The 26,004-nt window shown below is 41.4% G+C and overlaps 1 protein-coding gene across 1 annotated transcript; it reads left to right on the forward strand.

Moving 5' to 3' along the window:
• Positions 1-2,515: 2,515 nt before the first annotated feature.
• rin3 (Ras and Rab interactor 3) lies at positions 2,516-24,312 on the forward strand. The gene is made up of 14 exons (XM_071471284.1): positions 2,516-2,729; positions 5,703-6,297; positions 10,062-10,173; positions 10,308-10,380; positions 11,991-12,082; positions 13,134-14,208; positions 18,452-18,632; positions 18,762-18,933; positions 19,738-19,859; positions 20,036-20,222; positions 20,904-21,035; positions 21,503-21,669; positions 22,023-22,137; positions 23,334-24,312. The coding sequence occupies exons 1-14, from the start codon at positions 2,695-2,697 to the stop codon at positions 23,597-23,599; spliced, it is 3,324 nt and encodes a 1,107-aa protein (XP_071327385.1). The 5' UTR covers positions 2,516-2,694; the 3' UTR covers positions 23,600-24,312.
• Positions 24,313-26,004: the final 1,692 nt, after the last annotated feature.

Raw genomic sequence — 26,004 nt, forward strand, 5'->3', positions numbered from 1 at the left:
TGTCACTGTCTATTTCAGCTATAACAGAAAAGAGGTTCTGTGTTCAGAAAGCAGATAAAAGAGAAGGTACTCATTAGTGGTATTCAGAGGCTTCTGCCACAGCATATGGTGGCCTCAAACTGACACATATACCACAAATCACATTTTCACAGTTAGAGTTGCCAAAAGAGAGGAGACCCAACAGAAATGTCTGGTACATTATTTAACACATATACCATAAAAACAACACACTCTGTATGGGATTAATAACAGCTTTTTAGGACTAGTCTTTTTACTTGCTGTTTTGTGATGACTGGTATGGACCCAAAACCTGTGGTCATCCCTTGAATTGGATGATCAAGTATTGTCGTTTTGTCCTATGTAGTGGATCTTTACAGCTGCACTAATTAATAAGAGTTACTCATAGTGATGAACCACCTATAATTATTACTCTGTAGTTACTTTCATTTATGAAGTGTTTTAGAATCATTTAGTTAGTTGTTTTTGCACAGCTTTCATCAATCTTACTTCCAGCAGCAGCAATCACTTTAATCACTTTAAGTTAAAAGCTCTGATGAACCATATGTACACTACCTGCCCAGCACCAAACAAGCAGATAAAGATAGTGTCAGCTACATATCCAGATTTATTTCACAGAACTTTGTGAAGACCAAACCAGAGCTGAGAGGAGATTGAATGTTGGACTTACAACCATCAGGTAGGTTACATTGACGCCAGGGTCTTTCAGTGTCTGCTAAATGTGTGAATAGGCAACTGTTTGCTCACATGTTCACCATAAGAATTTCATAAGGTGATAATACACTTGAGGAACAGCATACTAATACTGGGTAGGGACCTCCCTTTCCTCTCAAAATCCCCAATCTCCTGCTCTACCACATCCCAAAGGTGTTCTGTTGGATTCAGACCTGGTGACTGGGGAGACCACTGAAGCTCACTGAACTCCTTGTCATATTCATGAAACCAGTTTGAGATAACTTTTGCTTGTAGCCACCGGAAGATGGTAAACTGTGGCCATATAGGGATGTACATGGTCGACAACAACACCCAGACAGGCTGTGACATTAAAATGATGATTGACTGGTATAAAGGGCCCAAAGTGTGCCAACATTGCCCACACCATTACACCACCACCACTAGCCTGTTGGACTGTTGATGCAAGGCATGTTAGGTCTATGGATTCATGCTGTTGATGCCAAGTTCTGACCCTACCATCTGTGTGCCTCAGCAGAAGATTCATCAAGATTCAGAAGACATGGTCCTCTGCTGTTGCAGCCCCTCCGCCTCTGCTTGCCGAGTGGTTATCTGAGCACTACGAGGCAGCCTCGATGTCATTTCTATGCACAGTTATGACCACATTACTATTTTGATGATGCAAGTTCCCTCCTAATGCCATGGTTAGTGATAAAACAGTGCCTTCAAAATCACTGACCATGGGTTTCAGTGTGTAATAGAATGTGTGGTTCCATTCCAGGCTACCGCAATGGCCACCACTACTTGACAGTGTATAATGATCTGTACCATAGCTCCCTCTAGTGTTTATTTACTGCTGTTGAAAACTTGCGTGAAAGTCTACTGAGTCAGCCGTGTGTGACCACTGCTGTTCACACAGGAAGCAGCTGCACAGTCACCATGCTTGGCTGCAGGGGTGTGTATGTGTGTTTCTTTGACCACAGATGCATGTCCATGCGCTTTTACATCTGTAGGCAGCACAACAAAATGCAACCGCAGAGCTCATGGGCCTAGATCAGAGCAGACAGAGGGAACTAAATTTTGCTTTTGAGCTTTTGTATTAAAATTAAACGCAAAAAATATGTGGTGACTTACTGAAATTGGAATATAATTACACCAAAAGGATAAGGTGACCTTTAGAGACCATGCCTCTCTTTGTCCACAGTCTTCCTGATTTTGATCCTTCACAGGTTGGTATAAACACTCTCCACTCGAGTACGCCTATCAGTGGCACAGGGATGAACCTTTCAGTTCAACCCAAACAATAATCTACTGGTTTCTGGTGAAAGAGAAAACCCCAGTGACATGCAAGAAGGGGGAGGTGAGATGAGGCAGGAAGTGAAGAGGAAAAATGGAGGGGGGTCAAGACAGAGTGAAGCTTGCAGGAAACATGAATTTGCACATTCCACGGCTTGAATGGGGCAGCATCTGGAAATCTTTAAAACTAGAGGGGAGGGAAGAAGGAGGAGGATAAAAGAGCATCTGCTGAATGTTTAGGCCATACGGCATCTCAGCAGGGTCATATTTCTCAGACATTTTGAGAATTAATGGTGTGTAACTGTTTGGAAAAAAATAGCAAAAGATAGAAGGTTTGATCAAGTAAGTAAGTTAGTTAACTGCTCAAAAAAGAATAACACTACTTGGACAGGAGAATTCACTGTATGATAAGAAAGTCTTACAGCAGGAGGCAGAAGTTCTCTCAAAGACAAAAAAGACAGAGAGTAGGGGAAGTCTGACCAAGTGCTCTGTTTCTTCCTGCCTAACGACCAGCTCAGGAAGTTGAGGCAGAAACAGAGGGGAGGGTAGACACAGAGACAAACATTTTCCCTTTGCGTTTTAGTTTTTCCTTATTCACTCCCGCTCAGATCAGCAAGAGGAAGAAAAAGGGGGGCACAGGGGAGGCGGAGTCTGCAGATGGAGCTGAGAGAGTGACAGAGAGCAGTCGAACACTCAATCTGTGGAAATATGATGGAAGCCAGCCTTGCTTCCCAGGACGCTGGGTGAGTTTGTGAGGGGTCTGTGACAATATAGCTGAGTGAAAATAAGGTGGAGGAACTGTATTCTGTTGAGGCATTAGAACATTGTAACTGTCATGGAGGTGGGAGGGAGTTGGGGGTTGAAAGTCCGAGAGCCAGAGCAGGAAAAACAGATGTGATGACTCACTCACAAATATATAGGTCATTGGCTTCTTGGAGTTTTTGGAATACCCTGATTTCATGTTGTCTCAGCAAATCTAATTTCTAAAATATGTATTGCAAGAGAAAATAGAATAATCTATTTTCGGTTTGTTACAGAAATGCTTTTGTTTGGTGTTTGTTTGATCCCAATTGTGTGGAGGAATGCAAATGGTTGAAAGTTGTCACTGAGCGTTTAAAAAGGCTGGACTGTTACAGGGCGTCTGGGAATTTGAAAGCATGTTTGATGTTGAATGTACACAGCCAAGAGTTAAGGACAGAGGAATATTTCAACCTTTGCTGTTTAAACTTTAGAATTAGTTTCAGTGATGGTGCCGAGGTAAAATGTTACTTAGGATCCTTTTATCTGGTGCCGCTCTTACATGTTGATCTTGATTGAACTTGGTGTCAGTTACCATGCTGAAACTGTACAACCTTTCAACCTTTTTTTTCAGTTCCATTTTGTTTCATTTTACAGTATCTCCACCTTTAAGGACAAGGTTATCAAATACAAAACAAATGATAGGTTGTGACGAACTCTTGATTTGTCATGTCAGATCAAGTGGTGGGTGAACTATTGAGATCCTGTACAGCATCAATACTGTTTCAAGTAAAGGTTGTTCATTAATAAATCTTACTTGAGTAATAATATTAAATTAATATCAGCAAAATGCACTAAAAGTATCAAGTATCAGTATTATTAATGATTTATTAATTTATGGGCAAGTACAATTTTACTGTTAATGCTGGCAGTGGTGGAGCCAATTTGAACAATTTTAGATACTTTTGAGAAGTTTAATTCACAAAAAAGCATCATATTTTACCAGCTCATCATTTCAATTGTAAAATCTTAATCTGTAAAGTAACTAGCAACTAAACCCTTATAAATATATGTAGTGGAGTAAAAATAACAAGATTTATCTGTGAATTGTGGTATATAATACCTTCATAGTAAATATGAATGCCTGGTGTTTCCAAATGAAGATATTTTTCAAGCAAAATACGTTCCAGGATGTCTGTGCTGAATGTTTTACTGACAACTGCAATTTCTATTGTTATCCCAGCTCTAAAATTTAGCTGATCTAACACTTATTCCATCCCTTTCATATGGCGTGTTTGGCTCAAACAGGACTTTGGGTGTTTGTTATGTAGTCGTGGGATTTCTTCAATTTTATAGGATTTAAAAAAAAAAATGTTTTTTATAGGATATATTTTAAACAAAAGGAACTCAGTGGTTAAAGTAACCCATATATCTATTATTTTAATGAAATTTTTTAATAGTCAGTTCACCCAAATTACAAAAACACATTATCCCATTTCCCTCTTGTGTTATCTATCCATGTAGTTAGTGTTTGTTTTATTTGTTCAGGTTTTGAGACGTCTGTCCCTAAGATTTCTGCCACGACTCCAAAAAAATGGAGGTCAATGAAACTTGTTTGTACTGGTCGAGGCAATGAAAAATGGTCTTTGGATTATCCTGAGAATAGAGACAGTGAATTGGGGTGGAGGCAGTAACAGAAGGGATGGAGTTTTCTATTTTTGGATGAGCTGACCCTTTAATGCCTCTGGCAGACCTGTGGTCAATTTAAAAGCACACTGTTGATACAGGTTCACGTAGCTTAAGGTATCAAGACAATAAAAATTCAATTCATTACTGTCCTATATTAAAAGTGATTAGCTGCTGGCTGTTAGGGTCTGAAATGGATCATGGATCTGACTGTGGTGGTTTCCCACGGTAAGGGAGTATTTTTTTCTCTTGCTCAAACACAAACCTCAGTTTTCAGTATAAAGCAGAAGTACAGAGTGCATAAGCAGCATACCATGGCATTTGACTTGTGATGCAACACAAAGTTGCAAAGTTTACAACAGAAAACTTGAAAACCATCAACTGCTGTTTGTGTTAGCTAGCTAATTTAAGCTTACAATCAGGGAAGTAAGCAGTGTAACTAATACTGGAAGCCACTGATTTTAAGTGAAAAAGTTCGGATGTGGTTGCATGGTGTTCTCATTAAAAGCCTGTACATTGTACCAACTGCCAAAACAGCATTTCAACAGAAGTAAAGAGCGTTAATATCAACACACTATAGTATTTAATTTAGTGCTGGTTGCCCTTGGTTGAAATGGCTTTGACATCAAACAAATATAGACTGTGTGGTCATATCCCTGAACTATTTAAAGTGAAACCACCAGAACAGAAGAGCGGTGTTCCTCTGCCATCTGATGGCAAAGTAGACAGTAGACAGTGTCTAGCTATAGTGGGACTCATACTGCAGCAAATGGCTCGAAAGATCAGACAGACAAAGGAGAATAATTGCAAGCTGTTTGCTAACATTTCCACCATAACAATTAAAAAAGCTAGCAGGTCAGTGTTGTGTTCACAACTTGTTCTCCTAAGTGATAAAAAAAATTAATGACTTGCTTAGAACTAGGAGTTAAATTAACACTTGGTTTGAGTCTTTTCATAAGGTTAATTGACAATAGGAAAATAAAAAGCAGAGCCATGAAGCTGCCTCTGTTAGTGCAAAACAATTTAACAGATTCCCCAAAGCAAACTCGTGGCTGTTAAACTTCTCAGCAAGTTTCAATTACCACAGTGATGAAACAGGACATGTGTCACAAATCTCATCCAGTAAACAAAGTTAACTTCAACTGTAGTCAGTGTTTATGCAACCACAAAAAAAAAGATTCCAGAGACCAGATGTTTGTTTCAGGATCAAACTGAAGCTGAGTCAAGATATAAACACGTCCTCGGCATGTTTCCATTCCTGACCTGACCTTTAGCCTGTCTTTTCTTTACAGCCACACAACCCCTCTGACAGGAGCACTCGAAACTCCATCTGTCCCCTCATCGTCTCCCCTCTCTCCACCTTCGCTGCCATCACACCTTCCAGCCCGCCCATGTCGACCCAAGCCATTGGCTCCTGCAGCAAAGTCCACTCAGCTCCCCTCTCGACCTCCTCTCCCTCCATCCACTCCTCCATCCCTCCCTCCTCCTCTTCCTCCTGTCTCTAAACCTCCTCCACCTCTCTCCTCCAATCTCCCTCCTCCCTCTGTCCCTCCACCTCTCTCCTCCAGCCATCCTCCACCATCTCTTCCTCCTCCTCTCTCCCCTATTCCAGCCTCTCCTACTCTCCTGCCCTCTCTCCAGTCACCTGTCTCCTCTGATCTTGCTCCCTCTTTTACACCTTGTCCTCCGTCTCCTCCTCCATTATCTCCTACATTCTCATCCTCCACCTCAGCACCCCCTCCACCTCCCCCTGCTACCCCACCATTCTCTCCAGCTCCTCCATTGCTGAGTCTTATAGATCGCCTGGTTGGGAGCACCTCGGTATGGCAGCCCAAAGGACTCAGTCAAGACCAAACCATTAGTATAATGGAGAAAGAGGCGGCTGGGGTGAGACATGCACACCTCTACACACTGTTTCCACCTCCAATCTTTGAATTAGAGTTTAAAATGATAGCTCTCTCAGCCTTATGGCAATCAGCTGGGAGGCTTTATTTTGTATAACGATACGTCAGTGGTAGCAAGAGTCCTATAATGCTGTAAAAGCTTTCTAATTTTATGAAATGACACAACAAAATCATTTCAAATATTAAGGCTCTTTTGCCTGAAAACTGTCAAATTAAAACTTGTTGGGTAACACTTTATTTTACGTTTCCATATTTCCCTGATAATGTCTGTGGAGGTTTCCTGAAAGTGACACTAATTATAGAGAAAATGCAGACAAAGTTCTGAAACACCTATTTAGGTTTAGTAGCTCAGTTTATAAGAAATGTCCCTAACAGATAGGACCCAGAATAGTTCTGGAGAATCAACTTTCTAAGACTCAGATGAAAAGATTGATACCAGTCTCATGACTGTCACAGGAAAACTTGAGTGCTCCATGTGTATCTATAGAGGACGCGTTCAGGTGCAGTATCAGAATCAGAATTGGTTTTATTGCCAAGAATGTTTCCACATACAAGGAATTTGTTCTGGTGATTGGTGCAATTGAGGATCGGGGGGATCAGCAACAGTGGGGCTCTCTAGCCTTGTTGATAAGGCTAATAGCAGATGGGAAGAAGCTATTTTTGTGGCGAGAGGTTTTGGTCCTGAAGGACCGCAGCCTCCTGCCAGAGGGGAGTGACTCAAAGAGTCTGTGTCCAGGGTGGGAGGAGTCAGCTACAATCTTCCCTGCACGCCTCAGAGTCCTTGAGGCGTACAGGTCCTGGAGGGATAGTAGATTGCAGCCAATCACCTTCTCAGCAGAGTGGATGATACGCTGCAGTCTAAATATTAAAAATCTCACTTCTTTAAATGACTCCAGAAGCAGTCTGCCCACAGGGTACTGTCTGAGCCCTGCAGCACTGCTTCGAAAGCACCGACTGGAGTGATTGATCTGAAGGGATACATACCGACTGTGACAGCCTACATCAGTAAGTGTATTGATGATGTCACGGTCACGGATACCATAAGTACAAGCCATGGCGGACTGCAGAGTTTCAAGGGTTGCTGAGGATCTGAGACACCTCATTCAGCCCTCATTGCAGGAAGAACTACGCTGTTACATGGTATCAAAGAAGCAACGGAAGAATCAACAGCCATTTTTTTAGGTGGAGACACACACAATTGCGGATGGGCATCCAGCTTGTATCACAGACTAGTGACAGTGATGTCCCCCTCCCAGATGTGCTGATTTGACAGGCTGAGTGTTCAGGCTGTCTCTCCACAGATGACCAGATTCTGCATGTGTTCCCAGGGTCGACCCTAACAAAGCAGCAGGACCAGACAAAATCCCAGGAATACACTGAACTGCTGGCAAATGTCTTGCTGGCCCAAGCATCCCCACGTGTTCAGACGTGCCTAAGAACTCTCCCTTGTGCTGGCTGAGTGATTCCCTCTAATTTGCTTAACACTCGAACTACTCCAATGAGGACACTAAGCCCTATCCCACCTGGAAAGGAAGAACACTTTTGTCAGAATGCTATTCATTGACCCATCCCACAACACCTGACTGTGGGTCAGCAGTACAAAGTTTAGTCTGGATCACAAGAGACCTCCCCTGGCCCTCACATGTGATAGGACTCTCCAAGAAAGCAAAGTAGCATCTCTATTTCCTACATCAACTGAATGAAGTGAGCCTCCCTCCACCTGTCCTCACCATGTTCTACAGAGGCATCATTCAGAGTATTCTGACCAACTGCACCACTGTTTGGTATGAAAACTACAACATCTGACTGTAAGACCTTAGAACAGACAGTGAAAACAGCAGAAAATACCATCAGAACTTCTCTTCCCTCCGTACAACACACGGGGCAGCACGGTGCCCCCTCATGGCTCTTAGCATTGTGAAGTTACACCCTCCTCACCTTTCCTACCATCCAGCAGGTGATACCAGAGCTTCATGGCCTCCTCTACCAGGATGATCTGTGATAGCCTCTTCCCTCAAGGTGTTAGGGAAGTTAAAGTAACAATTTTAATAACTATTATTTCAAACCACAATAAGCCTAAACGGTAACATTAATCCATATACCTGCTAAATGGACATTCCCCAAGGGATGGTAGATTTACATCTCATAGCAAACCACACTGCATTCTCCAGGGATATACAAATGTTAAAAATTTGCATGCACCATTTGCATTTGTACATTTGTTCTATTCACTTACTATATGTTTATTAAGCAATTCCCCTGTGGGGATCAATGAGGCTTTTCTGATTCTGATTATTATGTCCAAAACACTACAAATCTCCACATGCATCAATCTGTTCTTTTTATTTTATTGCATGTCTGACATTGTCAACACAATATTAGATATATCCCTTGAAAAAAAAGACTGAGATATTGGTACTGATAACTTTATCAGATGGAAATCATCAAAACAATATAATGTTATGTTTCTTTAATGCACAGTAGACCTACAGACAGCTGACAAATTAAAGGAAAAACCTGAATAAATGAGTGGAGACAATGAGTGATGAAATGGCTTTAATGGGTCTTTTATATAAAAACATTGATTCCTCTGATTAGTTTACTCAGGTTTCCAAGCTACAATAGTCATGTAAGTCATTGTCGATTAATGTTGGAAACACAAAGGAATTTATTTTAAACCAAACAGAGCCACTCCTATCATCACTACTGTGTAACTAAACAGAGGAAACTTTCAACTGTATCCTTGAGCACAGAGATGTCAAACTGAGTTTCACAGACAATGTTGATATTAAATAAGAAAGCCAGTCAGAGACTGTTTTTAAATGGGAAACTGAGGTGGTCTGGGGTCAGTCTTGGCTTCATGGATAAAGTGTATGCCAGCATGATAGAGAGCATCCTTGTTTTTAATGTTTGTCTGGTATCAGCACTTGACCGTAGTAAATAAAACAAGCTCACCAGGACTGTTAAGACAGCAGGAAATATGGTAGGCTGCCAACAAAAGCTGTTAGATGACCTCTACATCACTGTGCTGTGCACAGGAAAGCTCTAACAATCATCAACAACAAAACAGACCCCCTCCACCCTGAGTCTGAGCTGCTCCCCAGGGGGCAACGCTGTGGGATACCCACGGCAAAAGACTTGTTTATTCCAAATGTGATTAAAGTAATCAACAAGCTTAGGGTCCCCTACACTCTGGGATCTGTTTATCTTTGGGGGTGGGGGCCTGGGGCAGATATTTTTGGATTAGATTTTGTGTGAGATCTCTGTTGTTAATGTGATGTGAGGTAGCATGTGGATATGTTTAATTTTATTTTTTTATTTTATTTTTATTTCCCTTGGTGAGACCAAAGACAATCTTCCTGCGTCAGCTGGACAATGAAGTTTGTTCTGTTCTCTCTCCTATGAATTTACAGTTATATCATTTTCTCTATAGGAAATTATAGGAAAATGTGAGCCTTGTAAATTAAAGTGTTACCAGATATAATCACTTAATATTGGCAGCTACAGCACAAAAACATTAGAATCAGCTTTTAAAACCCACATTGGTTGAAGTTTAATTGAGACTATGACAGTTGGTGTATTGGTTTTCCTGTTGCTAGAATAATTTAGAAATTGTTGGTAATGAGGAATTTATGTTTGTGTTGTTGCATGCTGTTTGTGTACAAACTGTATTTTTAAAACCTGATACAGCGTTTCACTGTATCTGTTTTTCATTCTGACCTTAACCACTCATGCTGACATTTGCAGGTCTTCCTTGTTCACAGCACAGAGGAGAAGGGAATAATGCTGGTGGTACGCCTGCCGGCTGAACAGGGGGCTCCGCTTGTACACAGTCTGATGGTCAAGCAACACAAGACATGTATGTGTTACATACTGGTGCAGCTTTTGCTTCTGAGAGTTACTGTTAAAGCTTCAGACAGTGGAAAGATAACATGTTAATCATACCATGACAGAGCACTTACTGATTCATTCTGAAACTGTTTCCTGTCGCAGTTATCCACTTAGATGGCTCCTCTCTGGTTTTTGATGACATCTTCAAACTGCTCTCGTTCTACTGTGCCAGCAGGTAAATCATACTGTACATACACACACGTAGCTACATGTAGCACATACATACAGTACATACAAAATAGACGTACAAAAGACAATATCATGCTATCGCATGTGTGCACAAATAAGAACATGACCTGTGTAGAAAAATAACAAGAAAAAGTAACATCAAATATTCACAGTGTAGCTGGAAAAAGTATGTGAACACCTCAGCTGTTGGCATCAACAGAAGCTAATTGGAGAGAGGAGTTTGAGTTGGATATTCTCGAGGAACTTATGCTGATGTGAAGCATGCCTCACAAAAAGAGAGATCTCAGGAGACTTACAATCGGGAACTGGTGATTTTCATAAAGCTGAAGGGTTATGAAGTTATTTCAGAGAATTTAGATATTCAACAGTCCAGTCAGACAAATGAAGAACTGTAATGAAGATGATTTATTCCTGTAGATACTGTCACTTGAAATGGGTGCCCAGCTAAGATTCCCAAATCTTAATGAGTAACAATTAAAGTCTTAAAGGAATCACTGGAGCTGCTGAACATCTCTCTACATGAGTCCACCATACGCAGAGCATGCAGGAGGTGGCTGCTCCCCAGAAACACATCACTGTGTGCCCCCAGTTTGCAAAAGAGCACTTTGACGCTCCACTGCACTACCGGGGCAGTGATTGTTGACTTGTTTTTGAAGAACAATGCTCACTATGTATATAAAGGGGCAGTGTATATCAAGATGTATTTCCACTTTTCCAAAGTGGAAAAGCACAGCAGCTCATCATGATTTGGGGATTTGCCGCCTCTGGGTCTGGACAACTTGCCACCAGAGCAGAAAATGAATCCCTTATCAAGGTCTCTTGCAGGATAATGTCAGGGTGACTCCACCTGCTTCAACAGTGATGCAACAGGCCAATGACTCTAAACATCAAAGTACATCTACAGAATGACTTCAAAGAAAATCCACCTTTTGAAATGGCCCAGAGAGTCCGAGTCCCAGTAGAGATGCTATGGAAAGACCTCAAAAGAGCTGTTTACACCAGACATCCTGAGAGTGTTCCTGAGCTGCAGCAGGTTTGTAGGGAGAACAGTCCAAATTTCCTCCCAAACATTGTGCAGGTCTGATCAGCAGCTACTGGAAGTGTCTGTTTGAAGTTATAGCTGCCGAAGGAGGTTCAGCCAGTTATCAAATCCAAGGGTTCACTTACTGTTTCTACCAGCACTGTGAAAATATAATAGGTCTTTACAATAAAGACACAAAAGATTAGAACTGTTGAACTGTGTCTTATTAGCTTAAGCACATTGTGTTTGTCTATACTTGTGACTTAGATAAAGATCAGACCACATTCCACGACTACTGAAAGCAGAACACCTGCTCCCTCCAAAGGCTCTTGTCATTGTGCATACACATGTACAGACACATGCATGTTAACACTCAAAATATGCATATACATTAAACATTCATAAACATACATATACACTCAGTAAATAAACATACATACATGCATACATCTATACAAGCAGTACACATCTACACAAAACACAAAGGAAGCCACGCACAAAAGCCACAATAACAGAATATTGTGTTTGGTCATAACATTAAAACTCTCCACTTACTAATTGAATTCCCCAACCAGGGACATCCTGACCATCCCACTGAGGTTACCCCGGGCCATTATCACAGCAACGAAGGGTGAGGAGCTGGAGGTCATCTCTGCTATGGGTGCAGGTAGATACATCTACATCACAAGTGCACTGAAACTGAGTAATTGCTGAAGCAAAGAACTGAATACAGCAATGAAAGACGATTAAAGGAATTGCATCAGTAACACTACTTAACAGAGATGCTTAAAGGGAAATTTAGAATTTATGTATGAATAACAACATGTATAAAAAAAACATCCAGGCACAGAATGAATGTACATTTTGAAAAACTGTGAATATGAAAAACATTAAGCACTGAGAAAAGCTATTTAAAAAAGATAATAGCATGAACACAACATGACTATCTGGAATATACTGTATATACAATTTATAATGTATGTATCATGTCACATTTAAAGGTCCTCATATATATTACAAAGTTCTTAGGTATTGTAAAATAATTAATATACCGTATATGTATGTATTTGAATTAGAATAGTACTTATATATCCCAATATCGTGACTTTTCTCATATTTCCTGTTAAATATGAGGCTATAGGAGAATATTAGCTTAGCTTAGCATAAGGACTGGAAACAGTCATTTTGCCTGTCCAAAGGTAACAAAATTTGTCTACCAGCACATCTACAGCTCACTAATTAACTTGATATATTTTGTTTCTTTAATATGTAAATATGTGTTTTAATGGAACGTTATGTGCAGGATTATTTGATTGCCAGGCAGAATGACTTCCTGTTTGCCTGGCAGCCCGACAGTAACAGCAAAATCCCACCTCAGTCACTGCACCCAACCAAGAAATAGTCCCTCACAGCTTTTTTTTAAATCTAACTCTGACAAAATTGTTGAAATATTCATGTAATCATGTTGAATAAGACAAAAAAACCTCTTTACACAAGGTTCACTTATTGATTCTCAGTTCTCATGAAGTTCACAGCTTGTGGTTGAAAGCTGTGGTCAGAATTTCTTTGTAAAACTGCTCTTTTCAACATGAACATTCACGCTCAGCAATTAAAGAATCATAACATGATGTGGGACAAAATTATAAAGCTAATAAGTGATCTGATAAATGAGCACAAAGCAACTTTTACAAATACTGTCTGCATGTGTTGTGTTGCAGATTTCTGGACATCCAATCTGAATCAGCAGGCAAAAAACCAGGACCTGGCTTTGGATCACAATCACAACAGTCTGTATTTGTATGTCAACCCAGTCACTGTAGAAGAGTGCCCCAACAAAGACCTGAACCACTCCTCTATTTCCAAACTTGACACCATCACCAATCAAAGCATCACCTCCTCCCTGCAGAATGGAGAAGCCCCACAGAAGGTGAGCCCAGAGGCCAAAGGTCAGACTAAGACCATGCCCAACCAGGAAATTAAATACAAGCGCCCCCCACCACGACCCCCCAGCCTGGGCTCAGGGTCTGGGATGGGCCTCCTCTTCTCCTCTCCCCCCTTGTCTCACACTTCATCTTCTGTAACTCCAGCAGCTGCGAGAAAAGAGGAAGGAAAGGGAGGAGGAGGGGAGAGAGAAGAGAGGAAGTCAATGTCAACATCACCTTCTCCGTCAAGGCCTCCTGCCCCGCTGCAGAGCCGAGCAGCTCCCCCTCTGCCTCCTGCTCCTCTCCGACGCACCTCCTCCAGGAAGAGCACTGACCAAGAGGTAGGACAGGGGACAGAGAGAGAAAAGGGACAAAATCCTGCAAAGAAAAAGGGGGGAGGAGACAGTGGAGAGGAGAAAATGGGAAGAAAATCAGGTCTGCTGGGTGAGGAGGTGGAACAAGAGGACAGTAGCCAAGATCAAGAGGAGGAGATTAAGAAGGACAGAGAAAAGAGAGAGAAAGAGGATGAGAAGGAGGAAAAAGACGTGAAACTGGATAAAGAGGAGGACAAACAAAAATCCAGTTCCCAGTGTCCGTCATTAGTAAAGAAACCGTCCCGTCCAGTCCCTCCACCAAGGAGGAAACCATGTTCCCCAGACGCAACTGTGAGCCCCAACCAGGCTGGAGGAGGATTAGCGAATCAGAGTGCTGGGATGAGAGCCCCACCCCCTCCCTCACCAGCACGGAGGCCAGATGTGTCGTTGTACTCGCCACAGGGGGGCGCTGTGCTGGCAACTGATCCTGACTCCTGCTCCACCAGCAGCACAGAGGAAGAAGGAGAGGCGAACCAGGAACAGGAGCAAAACCACAAGTAGGTCTTGATTACCTGGTTAGAGAGGCAAAGTGTTGGTATAGTTGACAAGATTAAAACTCACCTAATTCCTTATTGGTTAGGGTTAGGAGTGGGGCTCTGGTTGCTCTGTCGTGGCTTAAGTCATGCAGAAGTGGGCGTGGCCTCATCTAAACAGGTTTGGAAAAATGATGGATGTTGTCAGGTGGCTGGCTTGTTCATGTGGTCAGCGTCACTCTCCCTTCTTCTTCTTCTTCCTTTGTGTGGTCTCAGAGCTTCTGTGTTGCATATGGTTTCATGGTGAAGGCCCACTGGAGGCAAACAAATTGCGCAACATTGACTCTGCCACTTTCCCTTGTCGCTTGGCCACGTCAACACTCACAAGGTACCTTTCTCTTTAGAAACCATTGTGCAAACAAGCAACCTGCATTATGCAGAGCAATTTACATGATGTTGTTTTTACCTGCAATCCGGGGATATAGAGGGATCCCAGAAAGTACAACAAAGAGCAATATAAACACCATATAATTCACCAAACCTTAACAGTATTATCATGCACAAAACATTCCAATACATGAAGTTCTATTATTTATAAAAGAAACTGGTTTTCTGAGATCTCAGTCAGAGTTTGGAGTCTGATTTATCTGGTTTACAACAGAGGACTGGAACCAATAAATGCTTCAAATCACAACTCTAAATGGAAAAGTGATCAGAAAGAGGTTTGTTTTCTCAGACTGTCGTCTTCCATACACAAACCTCCTGTGCGTCATTCTCTGTGGGCGGAAAGAGGTGAAGAAGTAGGAGCTCTGTTTTATGGGGAGCATTGGCATGGTTTCAAACATGCACTTGATCTATATACATGTTATCACACTAAAAGACTGATGCTAAAGCTGCATGTTCCAGGATGCACCAGCATCCACATGAGTCATGCATGAATAGCAATTTGTTCATGTCAGTGATAACAACAAAACTGTGTTTAACTCCATGCTAAAGGATAGTTCAATCTTCTCAGCTCACAGAATATAGGTGTTCTCAACTTTGGTCCTTTCTCCAAACCTTGTAAGTGCTAAAAACCACACTGCTCACGGTGCACATAGAAAGTCAGTTCATGTGTAGTGTCCATATATAGAGCATAACCACAAGACAAACCTATGCTTTAAAAATGATTTGCAGGATTTATCTTCTTCAGTATGTAACATCCAACATAATCCAACTATTCATGCAGACTAGCTATTGAGGTGTTGTTGTGGTATACTGCACTAACAGGTCTGAGTATAACCAGTGTGTAGCACTGTAATGAAGTCTTGTTTTTATAAATCATGTGACCATGATGCACATATAGTGCATTAAGAGGAAGAGGGGTACCGGAACAGCCACTTGTGGTGTACCAAATTTAATGCAAGCAGAGAAAAAATGTCTCCTCGATGAGAGGGAAGTCACTCTAGAGCAGCTAAATATACACTGCTTATACTGATCACAGCGTAAACTGTAGGGTCAAGATCAGTTCTCCTACATCCCCCCTACACAGTAGAAACACACCTATTTAGCTTCACCAGATTCTTTTGAAGGTTTAAGAAAGACTTAGATCCTTACTATTAGTTGGGCAAAAGGATGTTTATCATGAGGCTGGAACCAGAGGAAAAGCCATGTTGTTCAATCAGAAGTGTTTATCTGTTGAGCAAGACAGATTGCAAGTCATTCTAACATATTTTGTGGCCTGAAACTCCCACCAGAGGAAAGCTAATTATGATAAAATACTTTTGGGATTTCTTGTGTACTGGACATAAATCTTGAGCTGGCTTCATCAAAGTGTTTTAAAGTGTTGTAGTTTTAAAAGAGTAATCCACCACATTGCTCTGCAACCATAGGCTAATATTGTCAGAATGAAGGTAGACAGTTAAAATGTGCAGCACACATTGTATTGCACAGATTCTCCTTCAATGTCGAAACATGGCAGCCAAATCACTCACAATGCAATTTGGACTGTCAACAATTTGGTCAAAGCCTTACGTATATTACACTAGTATGCTGGTAGCAGTGGCTGGTGTGGCCTTCAGAAGATCACTTCAAGCAGAGAGGAGGGGAGCAGGCTAGAGGTCTGGTGAGCTCACTTCAAGATATCTTTCACTTTCAAACATTTCACACAGCTCCCTCTGGAGCCACAAAAAAGCTTTAAACAACCTCTTTTGCATATGAGCTAATACTTCCCAACACATGCAAACAGACTTTAAACATTGTACGATCAGTTAAGGTCCCCTTTAATGGTGCTTAATCATAAGACATTGCCTGCATTAACAATGGTATCATGATAAAGATTCTAAAGACAGTTTTCTAGGCATCTAATTCAAGCATTACATAAATTATTTATTTATGCATTACAAAAAAATCCCCATCTCACATCAACAAACAAATTATATTAATTGAACCAGTGTATGACAAAGCACATAGTCTCAGCCTTCTTAACACATACAACAAACATGCATTTCCAAACTTACAGTTATTAAAGATGTAAAACTACAAAGTGGAAAGATGTTGAACTGAAAAAGTTTTCCAATTAAAATATCCATGTAGTAAACAGAAGACACATCTTTCTCTCATAGTAAATCAAATTGATAAAAGTCATAATAGTAGTAAAAAATGTATTTACAGCATCACAGTAGGCTTTGCCCTCTTTGCCCTTGTGTAAGATAAAAGTGTGGTGTGGCGTTTTCCCCACACCACACCACACTTATTAGGTCCAAACTGTGTTCTATATATAGAATATACTTCTAAATAGATATACACTTTATTAGGGACACCTGCACACCTGCTTCATGATCAGCCAATCGTATGGCAGCAGTGCAATGCATAAAATCATGCAGATATAGGTCAGGAGCTTCAGTTCATGTTCACACCAAACAGAATGGGGAAAAAAATGAGATCTCAGTGACCGTGGCATGACTGTTGGTGCGAGACAGGCAGGTGTGAGTATTCATAACACTACTGATCTCCTGGGATTTTCACACACAACTGTCTCTATAGAGTTTACATAAAATGGTGGCAAAAACAACTAGAATGGCACTCAGCAGAGCACATACCTCCGTCAAGGCCAAACAATCCTACACGTACGTGTCTAGCTCTTATGATGGAAAAATAAAGTTAAAAAGGAAGTAGTCTGATAACATAAATGATTTATTTGTCATGAAACATAACAAGTCATAAAATCCATGTATGATTTCCTGAAAAATTTATGAAAAAGGGATTAAAATTCCTGGATCTGCCTCTTTAACCAAGATATCCTAACCTGTGCCCCATTGCTTCACAAAGTTTGGCCCACATTGGTTCAGTGCTTTTTGTATAATTCCTGTTGACAAATAAACAAGCAAACAAAAGAACCAACAAACATCCAGAGTGCAACAGATCTGCAGACTGAAACGTTTTGTTGAAAGGGAGGAAAATGGCCAGACTAGGTCAGATAACTGCTCTTTACCACTGAGGTGAGCAGCAAAGCATCAGAATGAGCAACATGTGGTACCGTCAGGCAGATCAGCTACAACAGCAGAAAACCACATCAGATTCCACTTCTGTTCCACACCAACAGAAGACAGCTGCAGTGGGCATAAGCTCACAAAAGCTGGACAATTGAAGAGTGCAAAAATGTAGCCTTGACTTCTGCTGAGGCAGCTGGTGGTAGGGTCACAATTTACTCTATGGACCCAACCTGTCCTGTATCAGCAGTTCAGGCTGGTGGTGTAATGGTGTGAGGAAAGTTTTCTTGGCTGGCTTTGGGCCCATTACCACCAACAATCAAGGTTTGAATGCCACAGTCTATCTGAGTATTGTTGCTGACCATATTCATCCCTTTGTGGCCACAGATTAATCCACTATGTCACAAAGCAAAAGTTGTCTCAAACTTCTTTCATGGACATGACAACGAGTTGGCCTCCCCAGTCACCAGATCGGAATCCAGTGGAACGCCTTTGGGATGTGGCAGAATTGGAGATGCAGAGCATGAATATGCATCCGACAAATCTGCAACATTGTCAAGTACATGTAGATTAGGCTTCTGAAGTATCAGAATGTAGAAGGTTGCTCGTGGTTTATTAATATCAAAGAAAGAAACTTTGTCTTGAGTTTAAATAATCAAAACTATGTGACTCATGGTTTACAGAAAGTTTCAAAGCGTCATATGTCACAAGGACACTAAATCAAACACTCAGGTGGAGAGGCTAACTAGTCAATGTAAATGACATTTAAGACAAACTCAAGAAATATATCTTTCCAGTCGCCCTGCAGAGAGCCGTAACCCCAAGGCACCAGTGAAGAGAACCCCCACAACTGTTATTTTGGACCGAGCCCGCCACCGCCTGTCCACCGTCATCACCAGCCTCATCAGCCATGACCGACGCCTCACACAGCGCATAGTAGAGATGGCCAGGGACCCACTGACCTACTTTGGTAACCTGGTGAGTATATTGAGGAAGAAAGATCCTCATCTGTTTTGGATTTTAAATTTATTTCAACAACATCAACCAAAAATCTGAGATTCAAATGGAGAAATTCAAATGGAATCAAGTTTAGCTTTTATACTTTAGGTAAAAGAGCATCGTGCTTTCACCTTGGAGACCATGTCGAACCACTCCTCCTCCACTGAGCTGTTACAGGAGATCAGACAGATGATGACTCAGCTGAAGAGTTACCTTCTGCAGAGTGCAGAGCTGCAAGCAATGCTGGAGCCACAGCATCAGTATGTACAAGACAAACTAGGTAATGATTTATTTACTATGTGTTACTCATTTTTTTCTGTTGAACTCATGTGGAACCAGCTACTCTCTATGGGGAAGTTTGTAAAACTGTTTCTTTAGAAATTTGACTTGTTTCTGTCTTACTGGTAAGCCTAGAAAAACAGCTGTATAATGTCTTCTGTGGGTGTGGAGCTTCGTAAACTCTGACAGAATATCTCAGTTTGGGTTTAGAACCTACACATTTACAAACAGACTGTATAACGAACTGGGAGTGTGGAATTTTAATTATACAGGCATTTACCAGGCATTGCAATATAATGAAAAGATAGTATTGTGTTGCATTATGGGAAATGCAGGATCCTGCATTTTTGGAGCTTGACACATACAACGGACTAAAACTCCAGATATCTTGGCCCCTGCTGCTTCGATTTCAATCTGTTGCTTGTGAGCCCCACAGTATCATGAGAGTGCAATACTACAATTGCTTGAGATGTAGTAGATGTATTTGTAGTTTTAAGAACTAAAAATGATCTCAGTGCAGTTTTACATCTCCTCTCTCAGGCTTCTCTCTGGAGCTCTAGTAACAACAGGTCAGTCAGCCAATCAGAAGAGAGGATCTGAGCCCCTCCACCACAATGCACAATCTAATAGAATCCAATCCATTGATGATCAATTATCCCTGCATTAGGCCATACAGTAGCGTTTAGCCTTTTACACTTTATGCATGTGTGTGTCTATGTGTGTGTCCATGTGTGTGTCCATGTGTGTATCTATGTGTGTGTCCATGTGTGTGTCTATGTGTGTGTCCATGTGTGTGTCTATGCAGAGAACATAGTGGAAGGTGCTCTGTGTAAAAGTGTACTGAAGCCACTGAGGGAACCAATTTACCAGAGACTGGAGAAACTGCACACCAGCGACAACAGCCTGAAACAACTGACACAGAACCAGGTACAAGATGAGCACTTTTGCATTGGTAATACCAACCAGGTAAAGGTGGCTGTGAAATGATTACCAACACTACAAGTGCACTACAGCTGCAAGAGACTACACACGGTACATTTATACTCATACTAGTAGTAGCAGTAGCAGCTGTGATGTTGATGCTGTGTGTATTGTTGTGTCAGTCTGCTGTCCTAGGAAGCACCACCACAGCACTGGGAGTGACCACTGCTGTCCCCGAGGCCTCGGCGATGGAGAAGATCAGCATCAAACTGAACAACCTCCATCTGGAGTATTCTCCTCAGAAAAAGATCGAGCTGCTGCTGAAGGCCTGCAAGATCATTTATGATTCCATGTCTGTTAGCTCTCCAGGTCAGAGCCCCGAACAGTCCTTTAACCTGTGACCCCTAGTGCTGTTCAAATGACACTTTTATCACAAAAGTTAAACAAGAAGTAAACACACGTTAGCTCTCCAGGAGCATGAGCATTAGAGTCATTCTCTGGCAGTGACCCTAACCTCTTGTTGACACCCTACAACAATTTAATAGTTATTGGACCGAACAGTTCAAATTGTGATAATATTAGACCAAACCATTCATTTATTGGTTCTACAGCTGTTTCTTCTATAATGGTTGTCTATGAGAAACAGGCTATTTGGGCTTTTTTGCCACGTAAACTGCAATTTCAAATGTGGCAAAGTCAGTGCTGTTGCTGGGGGCTTGTGGTAACTGTGGCTGCCTGATCTGATCTGGTTCCCAGCATGTTCTATACACAGGCATAGAACAAAATAGGTTTCCAGTGCTAATCTGCCAATTGCAGTAAATCCTTCCCGCCATTCATTCAATCCGTCACCTAATGATGATGTCAACTGACTCAAGAGAATCTTGGGAAATAAAGGAAACTCCGGTGTGCCATTTTTCTGTATTGTTACATTTGGTTCTTCTCTGGAATGACAGAATAATAATATATTTGTGTGTGTGTGTGTGTGTGTGTGTGTGTGTGCGTGCGTGCGTGCGTGCGTGCGTACGTGCGTGCGTGCGTGCGTGTGTTTAGGGCGGGCCCATGGTGCTGATGACTTCCTGCCTGTAATGATGTACGTCCTGGCGAGATCCAATCTGTCTGCCTTGCTGCTGGATGTTGAATATATGATGGAGTTGATGGACCCATCACTAACAATAGGAGAAGGTAAAAACACATACACTGTATGTGTATATAGTCTCACACACACACACACACACACACACACACACAACGATATATATATATATATATATATATATATATGTATTAGGGCTGTCAAACAATTAATTTTTAATCAATTAATCGTTGAATTTCAATAGTTAATTGATCACATGATTAAAATTCTATTATTTTGCATTTCAGAACTGTTTTCTCTTGCTTGACAACACATAACCGTCAGTCTGGCTCAATCTGAACCTTGTTTGTGAGTCATTGTTCACTGATACTGATATTGGAACCTTTTTTTGAGAAACGTATCCAGAATCTGGAAAGTGATCTCGGACATAGACCCCTCTGTGTATAGACTGAAAGATTTTTACCTCAGTAAATACTTACTGGTAAAAACATTTTTTCTGTCAACACACGTGAATCTGTTTATTACATGATTGATGATGCACATGTATGTCTTGTAGGTTCCTATTACCTGACCACCACCTACGGGGCCCTGGAGCACATTAAGTCTTTTGACCAGCAGAGGTCAGCAACACGGCAGCTTAGCAGAGAGGTTCAGGACTCCATCCACCGCTGGGAGAGACGACGTACACTCAACCAGGAGCGCATGGCCCAAGGATCTGTTCGGGTAGACACACACACACACACACACACACACACACACACACACACACACACACACACACATTATCAACAATGTGTGTTTTGGAATGGTTAGCGTGAAAGAGACATTGATGATTTGCATTCAGTTCTGCCAGTCATGGTATGTTCTATGGCTCAAACACAATATGATTAAAATACAATATCTATTAACAATTAGCCTACATGCAAAAAACACATTGATAGTTGTTTAATGTGTTTCTATTTGAAAACGGAAAAACATCACAGTGACTGTGAACACTCACACAGACATAGTGAAACAAGCTGAGATGTGTCCCTACAGTTCTCTTTGTGTAAACGCTTTGTGTGTCTGCTGTATAGGACTTTCTGACAGTGTGCTGTCCTGAGATTGGAGCCAACCCAAAAACTCTGGGTGTCCTGCCCACCACAACAATCGAGCAGCTGGCAGAGCAGTGTGCTTCACGCTTTGAACAAGGTGAACGTCTGGACAACAACTTTGGGTTTTCATACTATTATTGGTTTTATTCAGTTCTTGATCTTATACAAAATGACCATATTTTTATAGTACTACTCTCAAATTTAAAGGATTTCAAAGGGATACTCCATCAATTTAATCTTCCATAAAGTTGTGGGACTTTATTTTAAACAGGTTTTATCAACAGTGATCCAGACATGACAAATCTGCCCCAGAGCCACAGAACACAGTGTAGAACTCTTTTCATAAGCTGAGTAGTAATTCCTATGACAAGTAAACTGATCCTGATGTATAACACCTGTTCAGTACCTCTTCAGTTATTTAAGAAACAAGCAAAGGTAATGAAAATTATGTATCCAACCATTAATTAAAAATTAATTAAAAACATTAAAAATACTGTTAGAAAAAACAGAATAAAATACACTGGAATAAAAATAAACTAGATATGACTATAATGAGGAATTGATAAATGATCAGCAGAACAGGTCGAAGCTAACAACATCTTTAACAATTTTATGTATAGTAGTATGAGCTTGACTGTATAGAGTGTATATTTAATCTGTACATAAATAGAGATATGAAAATGAGAATTTGTGGTTTCAGTTAAAGTTAAATGATGGAACTATTTCTTGACAAAGAACAGTGGGGCACAGCTACTGTGTGCAGGGGCTAATCGTTACAGTGAGGTTGTACAGTGAACGTTGCTACAGCACGAAACACTGCACAGATGAACTGACAGACCATCGTTCATCAAGAAATAGTTACACCACATAGCTTCTGCTAAAGCCACAAGTGTACAAATAAAACTAGTTTAATTAGTGGGCTTGTGGGCATATTTTGAGAGAGCCGGACTAGAGGTTTCCCCTGTTTCCACTCTTCATGCTCAGCTAGGCTAACCACATCCCGACTCCAGCTCAGTAACCAACACACAAACATGAAACAGAAAACCTTCCTGTTGCAGTCTCTGTTAGGTTAGTGCTTGGTATCAAAATGACTGTTTACATGATCAGTAATGGTTCTGCTGGTACTATAGAAACAGTGATATTTAAGAAGTGATTGAGTTTGAGTTTGCTGCTGTGTAGAACTTGTTCTTTGTATGGGGTAGTATTGCTGTGGCACTACTATTATATGATCACTATGCTATTACTATCATTATTCTCCAGGTAATGCCATGCCTGCTTGTTTCTCTCCTCCAGACTCCTACATACTCAGTGTGTATATGGATGGGGTTCACCAGCCCCTGGCCTCTACAGAGCTGGCCCTCAGTGTTAAGAACAGCTGCCAACCTGGAGTCTACTGTTTTGTCTATCACCCTATCGACCAACCCATCAACCAGCCCGGCCGCAGCTGCCCCACTGACCCACCCCCATCTCCACCTGCAGAAATCTTCCTTCCAGCTGACACAGCAGCAGTTGACACTGAGGAGCCACAGGTGGAAGAGGAGAGTTTGATTAGCCTGTAACTGCTCCAGCATCACAGTGTCAATCGCTGTATCACTATGGCAGCTATACTGCTGCGAGGACTGCATCAACCAAGTGCTAATTCAAAAGAGTATAATGGCAATTACAACGGTGTTTTAACCTCAGGCCTCCCCTGAAATATTAATTTAGTTTAGATTTCAATATGACCGATGTGGATTAGTGCATGCAAGATAACTCACAGGGCTGAATGTGACGAAACATGTATGGTTTGACTGGTCTGATGCCACATGCTACATGCATCACCAAAGACAGCAGAGGAGAGCAGTGGCCAGAGAAGAAGAGATAAAAGACTGATTTTTTTTAATCTTAAGATGGGGTCTGGAACCCCCAGGACTGCAGGAGGATATGGTTTAAAAATGCATGTAATTCTAAAGTGCACATACATGATCATGTTTATACTGTTTATACTATGATACTTTTTTCAGGATTATGTTAACACGATGAATTTGTCATTTCTGTGACAAAGTCTGCAGCATTTAGATCAATGTTACTTTGCAAAACATCGCTGCCAAAGCAGGGGCGAAGGACTTTGTGGCCTTTTTATTTAAAGCAGAGATATAGTAGCTGCTATATGGACCAAAACTTTCATTTTCATTCCAAAATTCCCAGTAAAGCTTAAGACGTTTCATTCAACATTTGTCTTCTATATACAGAAAGTGACAATTGTAAATAAACAGTTTTCACATTTTGCCAATGCTGTTTCTTCTTTGCCTTGACATCTCTAAACTGAAGGAACTACTTTTTGTTGCGTGCTCAGTTAGCTGTAGTGGACAGGAAATGACCAATAGCTGGGCATGTGATCACAAGAATGTATTCAGCTCTCTGTTGACCTTTCACATTTTAAGACAGGAATGATGGGACACTTCCAGGATGTATTTAAACAAAATGAACATCAAGGAAACTACATTACATACTACTATTCATTTGTGGGTGTGTCATCTGGAGGAATGAGTTTTGACAGACCAGATGTGATTTTGAAGCTTAGAAGAAAAAAATCGTAGACATCAAACAAGTTATATACAGGGACAAAAAAACAGAGACAAGAATGATCCTGGGCATCACGGTGGCACAGCGTTTAGCCTCACAGCAAGAAGGTTCTGGGTTCAAACCCCGGACAGTTTGCATGTTCTAGCTGTGTCTACGTGGGTTCTCTCCAGCTTCCTCCCATGGTGCAAAGATATGCACATTAGGTTAACTAGTGTCAGCCCTGTGATATACTGGCATCCTGTCCAAGGTGTACCCCGCCCTCGCCCAATGTCAGCTGGGATTGATTCCAGCCCCCCCGTGAACATATAGTAATGGATGGATATAAGTATGATACACACAACCTCCATAAGCACTGGCCTATATTCAGCCTGGAGAAGCATGTTTCTGCCTTTAAAACATCAACAGGCTTCAAATCAAGTGTTTGTCAAATCCACAGACAGCGTCTGAAATGAATGTCTCTGTTGTGTTTGACAATTTTTGTAACTTCCTACAGCCAACAATCTGACACTTACGTCAGCGGCAATTGGAAAAGGGTGCAGGGGTGAGCAAGCATGTGAGAGTTAAACCTCTTTCTCAAGCTATCGGTATTCATTCTCTACAAACTTAAACTTCTGCCACTATTCACTGTTACACACAGCCAAATGCAACACCATGAATGCCTAAAGGGATAGACTCAGCTCTGGACTCTAAGTGCACAGCCTTAACCCCATTAGTATGTTTCACTGCATTGAGGCCACAAAGACACAGAAATTGTGGAGAGATGGGAAAACAGTGAATGCAGCCATAATAGGACTATGACTTCAAGCTTTTCACACCAGCTGCAAGTGTTGCCATTCAGAACAGGTGAAAACACATTTAGACACAGACATCATACAAACTAGTTAGCCTCAAACACGCTACACCCGTAACCCTATGATCAAAACAGTCTTTTACTCTGATGCCTCTCCCTGTTTGCCATCTGCTCTGCATTGCTGAACCCCTTTTGAATGTGATCGCTCACTACATCACTACCTACATCACGCAGCAGTGGACAGTACTGACGGTCAGTGGGTGTCGACAAGTTCTAACATCATTTCCAAATGAAAAGGTAAACAACTCAGTGATGAGGGCAGACATGGGAGTTGACCATGAGGTAGCGTGAGGTGACTCAGACTTGAGTGAAGCTCGTTATCCTCTTTAAAATCAGGATGTGGCAGAGCCATTGTTAGGACGAGCTGCTTCCTGTCCATGCAACATTATTTCCAAGAAGAAACTATAATGAGGTCCTTAAATGGTAACAAGCATCCTATATGCTAACAAACTCTGCAGAATCACCACAAATTCTCCTCTCATCTTGTTCCAATTTCAGTCACCATCCACACACAAGAAAATGTTTCATGACCCAGGGCCAGTGTCACAT

The sequence above is a fragment of the Trachinotus anak genome, unplaced genomic scaffold (genome assembly GCF_046630095.1).
Source record: "Trachinotus anak isolate AG129_WGS33_773 ecotype Australia unplaced genomic scaffold, CSIRO_AGI_Tana_v1 ptg000033l, whole genome shotgun sequence".
Classification (NCBI taxonomy): domain Eukaryota; kingdom Metazoa; phylum Chordata; class Actinopteri; order Carangiformes; family Carangidae; genus Trachinotus; species Trachinotus anak.